At 41.3% G+C, this 14,387-nt stretch overlaps 1 protein-coding gene across 1 annotated transcript; it reads right to left on the bottom strand.

The window, feature by feature from the left end:
• Positions 1–1,438: 1,438 nt before the first annotated feature.
• Positions 1,439–13,136, bottom strand: si:dkey-54n8.4 (coiled-coil domain-containing protein 92). Its single transcript, XM_034548953.1, has 3 exons — positions 13,004–13,136; positions 8,231–8,278; positions 1,439–5,350 (listed from the first exon to the last, which is right to left on the bottom strand). Exons 1-3 carry the CDS (start codon positions 13,134–13,136, stop codon positions 4,632–4,634), a joined length of 900 nt encoding a protein of 299 aa, XP_034404844.1. The 3' UTR covers positions 1,439–4,631.
• Between the last annotated feature and the right edge of the window lie 1,251 nt (positions 13,137–14,387).

Below are 14,387 nucleotides of genomic sequence, written 5' to 3'. Positions count from 1 at the left end.
GCACGGCGCTACGGAAAGCCACAAGCGACAAATCTCTCCTACAAAATTCACATTTGATTTTTTTTAAAGTGAAGAATTTATCTTTTGCACTGGAAGATGATATAAGATCAATGGCTTAGTGGAAAGACAAAGTATTACAATAATGTTACTGTTATTAATGCAACAAATATAGATGCAATTGACATGACTGACCTTTGATAGTTTGATGTCATGAGCTCCTGTCAGTCACACTGGCTTTTAACCTCCAAACTGGCCGAGTTCAGCTCGGTGCAGAGAGCAGTGGCCTGTGCACAATTACTAGTTGACCATCTATGGCTGGATTATCCTAGAGTTTCTACTATAGGGCCCCTATTAAGCCCCTTCTCCCTGCTCTTTGTGTAGTTTGTGCAGATCAGGCAATAAAGCAGTTCACACTTTAAGGCCAATATGTCACGTTAGTGATGCATAATCACAAATGTTCACTAAACTAGTTCATATCAGTTGAGACACTGCAGGCCCGTGGCTGTTTGGACCAGTTGCCTGATGGTAACTAGACTTGTATATTACTTTTTATACAGATGGAGCAGTTTCTGCCAGACCTGATAAATAGCGCTCAGGCAACTTTGAACACTTTACCAGTGTCCCAACTTTGAAGGGACATCGAGAGCCAACGCCAAAAGGTTTTAACCAAAATCTTATTAAATACCTTTGGTAGGATAGTAAAACTAAATTCTTTATAATCTCATTTGTAAATCTGCTTCCTCTCTCCTCTACTTTAAGGTGAGCACAATTGTCAAACAGATGATGAAAAGCTGCAGGACACGTGTATTCGGCCTGTCAAAGATAGGAATAGATAGATCAATTATATACAATATCATTACTTATGCTTCACAAGTTATACATGTTTAAACACCTTCACCTAAGAGTAAAAATATCTATTTTGTCCACCTGAAAACAAATATTTCTGTCCCTCCCCCCCATTATTATATCAAGAAAAGTACAGAGAAATCCATTCCTCAACAAAGTGCCAATTTGGGCTTGAAATGTAATGAAGATATTTTTCATGGTAACATATTGTAACCGAGTCTTGTGGGAGATAAAAAGCTACGTCTCTAAAAAAAAAGAATGCTGAGAAAATTTGTTTGGCCGGAGAGCTTTCTCAGAAAGATTCAAAGCATTTCAGCGGCTATAATATGTTTTACCATTCACTCTAGAACTACTGTAGATGCAAAATTTAAATGAGTCATGTATATAAAGCTCTTGATAAAATCCTATTGGTACCATAATTTAACAACACTGTTTTACTCACATGCAACAATGTTTTTGTTATATATATATATAACAAAAAAACGTTAGGCTTATCATCCAACAAAATGTATAAATTAATAAAAAGGATGACATAAATGATCCAGTTCCACATGACTATGAAAAGAGAAATAGCAACAATAATGAGACAAGACTACAATCCTTAATTTTATTCAAATGATGTGTACAGTAGATCACTATTGGAAGCTAACACAGTATATGCGGTAATCCGTCAACAACGATGCAACAACCCAGACCAACATCTCCATGTTGGTTATTGCTAGAGACCACATAACATGTCAAAATAAAAGCTTCATTCATATATACATACATTGTCCACTGACATGTTTCTCTAAGATGCAGAATAAACCTCAACACCTGGACGACATCTGTTTTCATTATTAATATGAGGATTAGGGTTATTATAAAGGCGTCTAGAAAGATGGAAGACATTCTCTGTGGGAGTGAGTAAATGATCTACTGCCTTGGTATGTTGTGAAATGAACTGTGGTATGATTTGAGTGGAAAAAGCTAACCAAGTGTTAAAGACTTACTCCTTTTCACTGAAATATTCATGAAGAGACATCTTTAAGGCATTACACCATTTGTCTTCATGTTCATTTAGTGGTGGGCCTCTTTGGGGCATTAGCATTTTCTCTGAAAGCAGATAAACAAGTCAACAGACTCTGTAGCTCTTTACAGCAAGTATTTAGTTACATAATAACAAAGTATAGATAGAATGTGAGCTGTGGTGTGTCGGATGTTAACTTGTGTGATTAGAGGTGGGTGAAGAGTTTAATCTTCCTGTCAAATGGAAAGCATGTGGAGTGATGAAGTCTAACAGTCTTTCAGGATTCCTGTTGGTGAATTAATCTTTTCAACCAGACAGCTTTGTACTTTTATCCCCAGCTGTCTCATAAAACTTGAGGAAGAATAGTGCACAGACATGCTAATGGGTTACCAGCTTAGAGGTGAATGAAAACCTTAAGTCACATTTGCATTTATGCCAAAGAGAAGAAGGGTTTAGTTGGTTTACTCTGACAGTCTCATGTGACGTAATAATATGCCTGTTTCCTAAATGCTGCTTCACGTGCAGCATTGGTTCCTCACTTGGACATGCCTCCTATAAACTGTAACTTAACAATTAATCATGTACAGATTCAGTGACAATCAACAGAAACAATCCAGTAGACAATTCTGAAAAATATTAAGCAAAACATACTGAGCTCAACAATTACAAAATACAAAGTTAAACACCTCAAGAGTCCGTAAACCGGCTGATGTTACCTGTTATTATATATAAATATATTGATATATTGCTTTATTGAGGATATACTGTTAAAATATAATGCTAAACTTCTAATCAGTAGCTGCAGAGGGCGAGAAAAACCTCACAGCGACTAATCACAATTAAGTCCAGTCTTACAGGAAGGCTCGTTTCAAAGACACTGATGCTCTGTTAATTCATGGCTCAAGTAGAAATCAACTCTGACAACTTTGAATCAAAAATAACTGAGGTGCCACATACAGTAAACCTGTATAATCACATCCTAAAGAGTCTTAGAAAAGTGATTCTGAAACAAAAGCACACAATACTTGAGTATTTGTCTTTCCACACTTTGTCCTGTTTCTCTGTGCACAATCTGCATTTTCTTCCATCCACAGCTCCTCTATCATAAGGCAGTAATTACAGTTGAGTACAGCAACGAAGCAATAACATAAAAAGTATGTCTGAAATAAAAAATGTCAGACCCCCCCCCCCCCCCCCAAAAAAAGTTGCTACTTGCACCTCGCAACGCTAGGGGCCACTATGTTTTGATAACAGGACACACACACACACACACACACACACACACACACGTGTAAAATGTAAAAGGAACAAAATGCAGACATATCAGTCAGACTTCAGTTGAAAACACACAAAAACCTCCAAACATAGTGTGTGTCAGTTTTTCCTGACGTGAAAAGGGTCCCCAACACAACAACCTCCAACACAAGCTGGTTGACGTAGTAATCGTGTTTGTGTGTGTGTGTGTGTTTAGTACATAAAACCACTGGGTTCAGTGACTTATTATCAGCCGTTTATAGAAAGCAGCCCCAACAGAGGAACCGCAGCGCACATGCTTCAATGTTTATCTTTTAGTGAACAGACAGGCTATGATGTTCAAAAATGTATTAATATTTTAAATAATCTTGGGGAGTGAGTTGGGGCTGAATTATTTAGAAAAAAAATATCTAATTGCAATTACTTTGACTGACATTGCTAAATTAATTGAAATATTAGACGGAGTGATCATTTCTTAACCATTATTCTAATTTTCAATGAAAACCATATTAAAATGATTGTGGTTTGATGTTTTGTAAGTCTGTAGAATATGATGTGTCGGCCAACACATCTCTGCAGCACCACAATATTTGATATAAATGGTATTTTGACAAACATGTTCGACTTTAACAAATATTGCTCCTATATTCCTGTGATTTAAAAATTGCAGTAGGCCATATTGCAATTTTGATACATTTTCATGAAATTATCGAGCCCTAATAAAAGTGTAGTTAATATAGTTTCACACATTTTCAACTGTGAGCAGGTCTCGTGTCAAAAAGCTTCCTCTGAAACTAGTATTTCCTGAAGCATCGCCCTCAGGCCTCGGGGTTCGGCTTTACGTCAGCGTGTGGTCAACATGAAGTTAGGATCCAGAGGAACGAGCGGGGATATCGACGCAACACCGGAATTATGTGTCCTCATAATTGATTTTAAAGGGACACCTCATTGCCAGTATTTACTGTAAAGGAATGCAGCGGTCACAGATTACAATTCAGACAAACCATACAATTATTGGAGGTTATTGTTTCTAATTGGTTGTTGTTACTATTCAGAATTCAATAAGTCACATGAGCAAACGTGGAGGACTTGGTTGGGCTACGCAACACCTCGACTGGTAGTCCACCTAAAATGGCTGCTACCATTCACCATATTTCAATTTCAATTTAATTTATACAGGGCCAAATGATAATGGCCCTTTTCATAGAGAGCAAGTCCAGACCAAAGGCTCATTTTTATAGATCAAACCTTGAAATAAGGCCCCACAGCATATTGAGCATGTGACACCAGTGTAAACAGATAATTCATCTAACTTCATTTCAGACTGACTTAAAGTGACACTTTTGCAATTCATTTAAGGTTATATCAAAGTCCATAATAAAAAAGTGTCCACGATAAGTGTATGAAATAGCTAAAACCAGTCTCAGTATCAATTAAGTAAAGGTGCACACCAGTTAACAGCATTGACAGAAGAGAATGATAGTGATCAAACTGCAGTTGAAAGTGCAGGTCACAGCCGTCTCTAATCTGCCTTTGTCTCAGCAGCAGGGGGTGCTGCTGCTGAGGACACCAGTCTGGCCTGTTCAGCCTGGGGCTTCACTGGCCCCTCTCCATCTTCTTCCTCCTCATCCTCCTTCTCCAGGCCCAGTTGAGCCTGTCTTTGCCCCACAGTGTGCCTGGAGCGAGCCCTGTGCCTTCGAGGGTGGAGGAAGAGTGCAGGGTCCGGCATCGCTGTGGGCTCTGCAGGGCCCATCACTTTCTCTACGGGTACACACTCGCGGGCACGCTCCACTCTCAAGGACGCCCTGGCACTCTTGCGCTTGGGTTTAACCACGGGAGAGGAAGGGGAGGCTCCTGATGGCATCTGTGGAGAAAAAGAGTTCTGCCCAGCACCATACTGGGCCCCCTGACTGTTGGCTCGGGCGAGGAGTCCCTGCCTCTGCTGCATCCGCTGGTGGTGCAGTTTCTGCCTGGCAGCATGCAGCTGGAAGGAGAGGTATGCTGCCGCCTCTGTTTGTTTCTGCAGCTCCGTGTTAAGGATGGTGGAACAGTGGCTGCGGCGTTTGAGCTCCTCCAGGAAATGGCGCTCCTTTTCCTTGAGATTGGCCCTGAGGGCTCCGACCAAAGTCCCTTTGAGAGTCAGCTCCTGACGAAGGTCTCCTAAGGAGCACTCCTGCTCGGCCAGGTGGCTCTCCACTTCCCAACAGCGGTCCTCCAGGACCTCCTCTTCCTCCTGTAACTCTGGCACAGAGATGGACAAGAAGTGCAAGTGTTAAATACCTGCAGGAGTTAAAATTAATAGTTTCCATATATAACTGAGTTTCAATATTACTCCAAAACTACTGCGACAAATAGGGCTAGGCAGTATAAAGATATCATATCGATATTGTGATATGAGATACCGTCCTAAATTTGGCAGTAAATATTGTGCTATTTTCCTGGCTTTAAAAGGCGACATTAAAAACTGCAGTAAAATGATGTAATTTTCTGAACTTACTAGACTGTTTTAGCTGTTTTATTGTTTGCCTTTACCTACTTTCATAATATCCACATTACAGATTATTTATGTTTGTGAACCATTTTGCAACAATAGTCAACCCTACAATATCGTAGCAATATTGATGTTGAGGTACTGTATGTGCTCAAGAATCTGGATATTATTGTTATTCTACATATTGGCCAGCCAATTAGTGTATCTTAGTAAACAAATCTAAATTCTCTTTCCACAACCCACTAGTCAGTGTTCCACTAAATCAGTCACATTGTACATAAAACCCATATAGCTTATACACCCCTATTTAGTACACATCATGCATTAATGCAGAGACAGATTACTTATTTGTTGGGACACACAAGCTCTAATCCTCAGCACATATATCATATAGGCCCAACTCAGAGATTGTCCAGATCACATTTTATCTCAGTAAATAGATGAAAGTGGTTCATGATGAAACCAAATCTGAGCATTTGGGGAATCACCAGTTTCCTCTAAAATTCTGATAAAGATAATCTGCTAATTGTACAGTGTGGTGGCTCTAGAGCTGCAGCTAGAAATGGCACACATATGGAAAGGGTTATCTCCATTCTACCCTCAATTGACAAACTTGTGTTGGGCAATATATCAATATGAAGTCTTCATTGTCCATCTTAATCATATCTTGGGATTTGTTTTAAAGAAATTTGTGATGCACAATGTGTCTTTTTAAAATGGATGTAACCAATTTCTTCCAGAGTAATTTCTGAAATACTTGAGGACACCAGCTCAAAGATCTTAGACATTTGGGCTTGTTATTACATTCAATTAAATATCAACTAGACATGTTCACGTGTCATTTTCAATACCCAAACAAATATGACAATATGCAAGAGGTGGAGACAATTAACCAATCATCAGTATTTACATACTGGAGAGAGAAAACTAGCCGGCATCATTCACTTGTATTCTTTACCACCTAAAGCAAGGTGCAGTCAAGCTGGACCAGTCTGATATGATCTCACATTAAAAAAAAAACTAAAAAAAAAAAACTGCTGACCACATTCTAAAACATCAAGTAGGTGAATGAAAAGCCAGTGCAGCAACCTCTGGGCTGGTTGAGCTGGAGCTTTTCAGAGGAGAAGGAGATTACGTCCACTGAGGCCTGCTCTGTTGCCTCTGCCCATAGAAATAGGTCAGGTTTGCAGGGCAGGAGAATCCCAAAGGGTGGAGGGAGGTTTGGTGAGTCCTGGAGCTTAAACAGCCTTGAATCCATATTGAGTTTACATGTTATGGGGCGCTTCGCATGTAGTTAATAACTATAGGTTTGAAGTTCAAGGTGCTTTATATGAGATTGGGAGCATTTTGATGTTCTCTCAACAGCTCTCTATATGTTGATGGCTTAGCCGGCGGCTCGCAGCTAACGACAAAAGTGCTGACAGCAGATTTAAATGTTTACCAAGCCAGTTAGTGCTCAATATTTTTCCATAAGGTGATAGTTGTTTGCTGCTATAATTAAGCTCTGAATCCTGTATATTGCATCTTTAAAAAGGGTACTTCTTAGTGTAGCAGCATTCTTCACATGCTCTAGCTTTCTCTCTTATCTTTCTGTTTGTAGGATTTCCCTTCAGTCATATTTCATCTGTGCTCTCTTTCTCTAATATCTCGGTGCATTCCTCGATCCTCTCTCCTTCTCCCTCTCTCCTCCAGGATGGATCCTCTGAGGGCCGATCAGTCTCAGGTTTTCTGTCGCCCATCACCACACCCAAGTTGAGCTCATATGCTAACTATAGACTACAGTACCTAATGTGATCTTCATATCCTTCCATACCCTTCTCCCCTCCTCCTCAGCGTTTGCAGCTGACCGCATCCTGCCGCCTTGTCTTTTCCCTTTATCGCTCTCCTCACTACCTCTCTCCTTTTCCTTGGCTCTACATCTCTCTGGTTCTCAGCTAAGTCTTGTAAGTGGACACCCCCTCTGGGACAACACGGAAAAACGAGAGCAGGAAAAAAGAAAGAGGATGGATCAATTTGTCAGGACGGAAGGAGAACAGAGGGCCGTGCTGTATTGATGGATCAGAGGGGATAACTTGCGCTGGAAAAAGAGATGGGGTCCAATGGCTGAATAATGCAGCTAAACAAGACTACCCCCCTTGACACACACACACACACACACACACAGTGACAAAATGGTGCATATCTCTGCATCCAGCCACCACATACAGTCCTGCAAATATCAGCTATGAGCCAAATATGTTGGGGCATGTGGTCTCTGCAGCTGTGCTAGGTTCAACTCTTTTCACATCGAAAAACAAGGAGACATCGTGCAGCCGTGATCACTTCTGTGTATAGTTTGTCAGAGGCGTCTTCCTGATGAAGTGAGAGAGATAGGGAGGAGGGCAGCTGACAGGGATTCATCCGCTGGGGGATGGGAGGGTCGGGCGGACAGAGGGAGGCAGAGAGGGGTGCGGGAGTCGAGTTGTGGTGGGTTGGGGGTTGAGGTTGAGTGTGGCAAAGACAAACAAGCCCAAGGAGGTGTAAACATGCGTGGGCCTTTCTGTCTCCAGGCCAGACGGAGAGCTCATTCATGATGGAGGTGGGTGAGGAAGAAAAAAAGCATACAAAAAGGGATTTATTTTTTAACATACCTATTTGGCTTTTGCCTGGAGGCTTCACCTTTAGATCACTTGTCAACTCTGAAAAACAGAAGAGAAAGACTAAATCACAGGAAAGAGCGGTTACAGATATAAGATACAACAAGATATATATATATATATATATATTATAAACACATTAAATAATATGGTTAGAGTTCAAATACAGATGCTCAATGGTGCTGAAATGTCTTATCAAAGCTGTGTGCTGACATTTTCAGTTTGCTGCTGCTGGTTAACATAACAGATGCTCGATGCAGTTTCCAGCACATTTTCAGGGAGCTCATACATAATTTATGAAGCTAAATCTGAAACTTTACATCAAAGACAATGTCTTGTTTCATTACTTGTCACAGACTGGAGAAAAACTGGAATCTCAAAAAGACTTATTAGCATTATTAGCATTCCTCTTTGAAATCAATATGATAAACTACTGTCTGTGCAATCGGTTTCAAGAGGAAATGCAAACCAAACAAATAGAAACCCTCAAAATAAGTCCAGTAAAATTCAAGATGCTTGCCGTTTAACGATGTAAGCAGAGCCGCATTTATTGCAACTGATGTAGCTGAAAACACTATATCATTTTAACCCCAAACTACAGTTCCACATATTCTGCAGACCGACATGATTTTGTGTAGAGAGATCAATACAGAAGTTGCTTGTGTATTGTATTGCGTAGTATAGTTGTTACTGTTATACCCGTTGTCACGTTGTAGACAATGTTTATCTCTTGCATTAGTGGATGCATCTATTTGTCTCGTGCCATAAAAAAATTAGAATCAGACAGACAGTCAGCAGCTTGCTGGTCTCGATGCTCGATTGGGCAATAAAATCATGATTATATGACTTTTGTTGTTGTGGTGTAGCAAGTAGTAATATAGCTGAATGATGTCATGTTACAGTGAGATACTCCATTAAAATGATTAGGATTATCCATAATATTACATGAAATGATATCTGGCACATTTTTAGATACTGGATGGATTATATATATCTCACGTTGGTTTGTGTTACTGAGAAGGTAATGCATCAGACTGGAATATGGCGCTTAGGTATTAGCAGGGTTGGATTGTCCCTGATGAAAATGTCAGCATAGTGTCTCTGGCGGCGTTGTGGGGGTCAGACCACTGCTCATGTCTGGCCTGTCAGTCATTTAGATTGTCATTCAGGGCGACCGAACAGCAGGAAGATCTCTACCCTCAGCTTTCATCTCACTCTGAAACACAAAAATGTGCCTGTGTGTGCGGCTCCAGTAATTTCTAGATGAACGTGCCATAGATTTGTCCTATTTAAATTTTCCGCAGCCAGAAATATGAGACTATTCAATCCACCACGAGTGGAAATCGTAAACTAGTTTAATGGCCTTCATTTTAAATAGGTAACTCTCTAATAACATATAGACGTTAACTGGAAATACAAATCAGAATTTAAAACAGCGGATGTGTTATTTGTAGTCTTTCTGCTACTCTTCTTCTCGCCGTCACACCCTTTCTCCTTCCCTCTGCAGTAAGTATAACACGCCTACCATGCAGCTGGCATGAAGAGAGAAAGACAGAGAAGGTGAGGAGGGTGGGAAGACAGATAGTGGGGAAGGAAGGAAGGAAGGGAGGAAGAAGGGATAGAGGAACCGCAGATAGGCAGATCCAGAAAGACAGACAAGCTGTTTGCTTTTTAAGTATTGAACTGCCAAATAAGGGAGACTTTGAGAGCTTCAGCACACCAGAATCACTAATGAAGCCGACTCGAGGAACTATTTCTCGTTTCAAACAATGAAAACGAGGAGCTCAGCACATTGCATCATCCAGTGTGTGTAATGCTTTGTAGATTAGGCTCATCTCCTCCAGCCTCACCGAGCATCCAAGGTTGGGTTTTTTTCCTTTCATGGCTCGACCTTGAATGTTGCAAACACATCTCAGAAGACACACCTAATTGATGTATATGGCACACAATAAAAACACATAATATCAGAGAAAAAGCCCCATTTAAAAAAAAAAAACTGATTAAGCTCGTTGTTCAAGGAGACGGAAGCGTAAGAGAGTTGAGAACAATAATAAAGAGGTCAGCAGTAGGAAGTCAGAGCTAATATGCACGGCAAATAAGTCAGCTCAACCTTGACGTATCCTTCCACGCTGCACATTAGCAAGCTGGCAGCAAACACCGACCAGCATCTGGCGTCACAGTCACAATCATCACCTCGTTTTATATGAACAATATCCGTGCCGTCAACATTCGAGCGTAAACATGGCTTATAAAGGACACTGCTTTGTTACAGTGCAGATGATTTGCTGCTTACATATCTTTATCAATACTCTTGTTTCGTTCATGATTATTTTATGAAATACACAGTTATTCTATAACCATGATATTCAATACTTTTCTATCTTCTTCAGCACACGCACACTCCCTGAACCACAGTAATGGAAACCTGGGACCGGGCTGATGCTGGTTAGCAGCAAGTCTCCACAGGCAGCTTACACAAGCCTTCACACAACATGTGCTTGAAACCAGAATCCACCAGTTAGAAGTGAATGTGGAGGTGAACACAGTATTTGGGAATAGCACCACTTCACCATGCAGACCTCACTGATCTATTGAACACACTCCTCGCATACTGAGGTGTTTACCAGCGGTCCCCTTACCAGCAGCCAGAAGAGGAGTTGAGAGATTCAATCATTGCTTGTACAGCATTGAGTTGGTCCCTGTAGCATATGCTTATTTTCTTATGTGTTAAAAATAAATTATGTCATTACTGTCAAAACTACGTACGGGAAACCAGTATTCAGTTTTTATGCATGACATATCTGAAACAAACAACCCCAACAACTTGAGGTCTGCTGCAAGTCTCAGTTCTATTTCATTATGGCCAAAGACTTCTCTGTTTGACACTGCATTTTATTAAATTTGGGACCATTTATTCATTTCTTGAATGGCGCTGTAAAGAAAGAAAAGTGTAGCAATTTGATTCTATTTTAGCTTATTTCTATATTCAATTGTATTATATTCTTTTAAATCCTATCTCAATCTGTCTCTTTATTTTGCGATTTTTATATTAACTTGTGTTTCTTTACTTTACAGCTCTTGGAATTGCCTTGTTGTTGAAACGTGTTACACAAATAAACTTTCCCTGCCGACTGGAAATCAACCAGGGTGCTTGGTGCCATGATCTCACTTTGACTGTAAAACCTTTTCACGGATCTTCAATCTGGGTTGAGGGCATCATTGGATTTAAAGATGATCAGCAGAAAGAGTAGATTGTCTTTAGCGAGTGTGGTGTAGTAATGTGTCTGCATATGCAATTCCACAAAACCTCTGGGGAATGTGGAAATGAAATGCTGTATTGTAGTTTGGATAGAAAAAACAACTGGTAAGCAGATTCATGACAAAGATATTTGTGTTGATGAGTTTGTGGGTTTGTGTTTGTTGCTACTGAGTGAATGCAATCTCTCAGTGGAAACAGGATTGTTTCAATTATCTTTATAAAGAATAAGATTTCTGAAGGAAAAAAGATATGAACAGGCTGCCTTTTGCGTTAACAGTGGTGTCACACACACAGACAGACAGACACACAGACACGCACACACGGAGGGGGTTGTTTTCTACACAACTGGTCGCATTCACACATCCCCCCCCCCATCCCCCGTAATTGTTAAACATAATCCTGTTCTTGTGGATTACTGAAGCTATGGGAACTATTGATTAACTGTGACGGATATGTTTGAATGCATCTCTCTGAGGATGCACAGTATTGTGTGTATTACAAAGAATGTGTGTGTGTGCAATATGTGGCTATATAAGTGCATGTGATGTGTGTGTGTACTGACTCACATAGGGAGATTCTACACCACTCTGCGGAGACAAAGCTGCCCCCCCCTCCTCCCTGCCAGTTTAAATATTCATAATCACTGATACTAAGGATAATGAAGGCCTCCAGGGAATTAATGAAATCAAATAAAGCATCCTCCCAATTATAGTAATACAAATATGTGTGAGTGTGTGTGTGCATGCGCGTGCACATGCGTGTGATCATGTGCACCGGCTTGCTTGATTAAATGGATTCATATCCATTAGACCCGAAACAGGAAGTGATGCAATCTACAGGAATTGTAGCATGACATCACCGTGTAGTCATTGATTGATGGTGCAGACACACACGCATATGAACAATGAGGTGTGTGTGCACATGTGAAGATTTAGGTTCTCTAACTGAGATGTAAAGGACAATAACTGCACTACAGATTTAGAGTCACAACAGTGGTTTACGTTCCTTTGAAAAAATTAAATATTGAGCATGTAATCCGTCAAATGAGTTTCAGATTATTTAAGGCTCTATCTGGATTGAATAATTCCATAAAGTGTAAAAACCTCATTAAAAAAAGGTCACAAAACTGGCGTCTATCCAAAAATACATCAAGCCAGTAATTAAAAATCTCTTTGAGGGTCAGTGGGAGGAGGGGTCCTCGCTGATTATAGCATTAAAAAAAGACACCAAAGGATCGTTCACATAAATATGAGCTCATTAGCGCTGACATTATTAGCATCATCACAGAATTTCAAACAAAGATGCAAAACATTATGTGGTTGTGGCTTCTCACATGGGAGGATTTGCTGCTCATCTTTATCCTATCCTACATCACATTAACTAAAGAAGTAGAAACAGATAATAGTTAGACGCAACCTCATTGGTGTAAGTTTATGGAGTTGTTTAACATTCACATACAAGTTTCTTGGCTCCCTCATGCACACGCACACACACAGTGTGTCCCTCACCTGAGCATCGTTTCTGCAGGGACAGGATCTCCAGGTGGAGGCCGTGGAGTAAAGTGAGCTGCTCCTGCCTGAGGAACACCACGCTCCTCTCCACGCTCCCGATCTGCAGAGACAGGCTACTCTCATCCCCCATGGCCGAGTCTGGAGGGATAGAGAGGAAATCAGAAGGATGGATGTTTTTCTACCAGCAGCATCCAGCGTCCCTCTCTTCAAGAGATTTACACTGTAATATGAAGTTGGAAAAGGTTAAAGCTTGAACTCAAGCTGCTAAATGTCACTTCCCCATACTGGGAACATTGCTTATGTCAGCCACAGAGCGAGTGAAGTGCAAGTTCTGAATTGAGGTCATGTGGGAGCTATAAATAAGGTATTGATGACCACAGAAATCAGCAGAAATAAGAGTAAACATGCACTTCCAGTCAGGATGCAGCTACATCAACAATGAAGCCTTTGCGTTGGATCTTAAGCCGATGCAAAGGGATCTGCTTACCTTTTAATGCGTGTTGGTGCAAAAATATGCTAAATATGATTCGCAAGCGTTATAAAAACGTCCTCCGATCCGCGCATGCTGGCCTCCAGTGCTGGTCCAAATCCTGTCGGCTGCGGTATTTATCCAAACACATCTGGACCTGGAGCGTTAAAGTGCTTTTTTTTCAGCTGCACGTGACGACGTTTGATTAGAGGACGAAGAGGCTGGATGTCTGCGTAAAAATGCAAAACCTCCGCGGCGCACCGCACGGCGGTGCTCCGGCACGACCGCTCCTCGTCTTCGCGACAGCCGGCAGCATCATTCGGAAGAGGAGGCTTTCAAGTGCGTTGATATTACAACAAAAAAAGCCCACGAGGCAAGTGCGCAGTCCATTTCTCAACACGCGCACCCTCCTTCCGACCGAGACCTCGAGCTGCTGTGCATTGAGGCTGAGCTGCGAAAGGATGACAACAAGCCACCGGGAGCCGAACACGCGACAGCGTCGTACGACAGAGTGGGTGGGACAGCTGATTGGAGGGACCAGCCCGGAACAGCGAGACGTCGCCTCCTCCGAGCGGGATCGATACACAGCCCACAAAGGAAAACCCGGTACCGGACCCACCGGGGGACATAAAGAAATGAAAAGTGTGACTTGAGAGCAACATGCTTTTTCCAGCTGTAAAAGTCCGATTGTTTGTTTTCTGATGCTACACAAAGTGACTGATTTCATTTGTTTGATGTCGGCATCATGGAGCCAGGCTGCTGTAATGGTTCCCAACCAGCGGGCCGCGGACCCCGTCGGGGTGTCTCAGGAGTAACTACTGAATTCACAGGTGGAGTCGTTTGATGACGTGCATCACTTTGGAAGATTAACTTTGAGGTTGAATTTATGATCGCAGAGAAGTAAATGTATCA

Source organism: Cyclopterus lumpus, chromosome 13 (assembly GCF_009769545.1).
Source record: "Cyclopterus lumpus isolate fCycLum1 chromosome 13, fCycLum1.pri, whole genome shotgun sequence".
In the NCBI taxonomy this organism is placed as follows: domain Eukaryota; kingdom Metazoa; phylum Chordata; class Actinopteri; order Perciformes; family Cyclopteridae; genus Cyclopterus; species Cyclopterus lumpus.
This window is presented reverse-complemented; position numbering and strand designations above follow the sequence as displayed.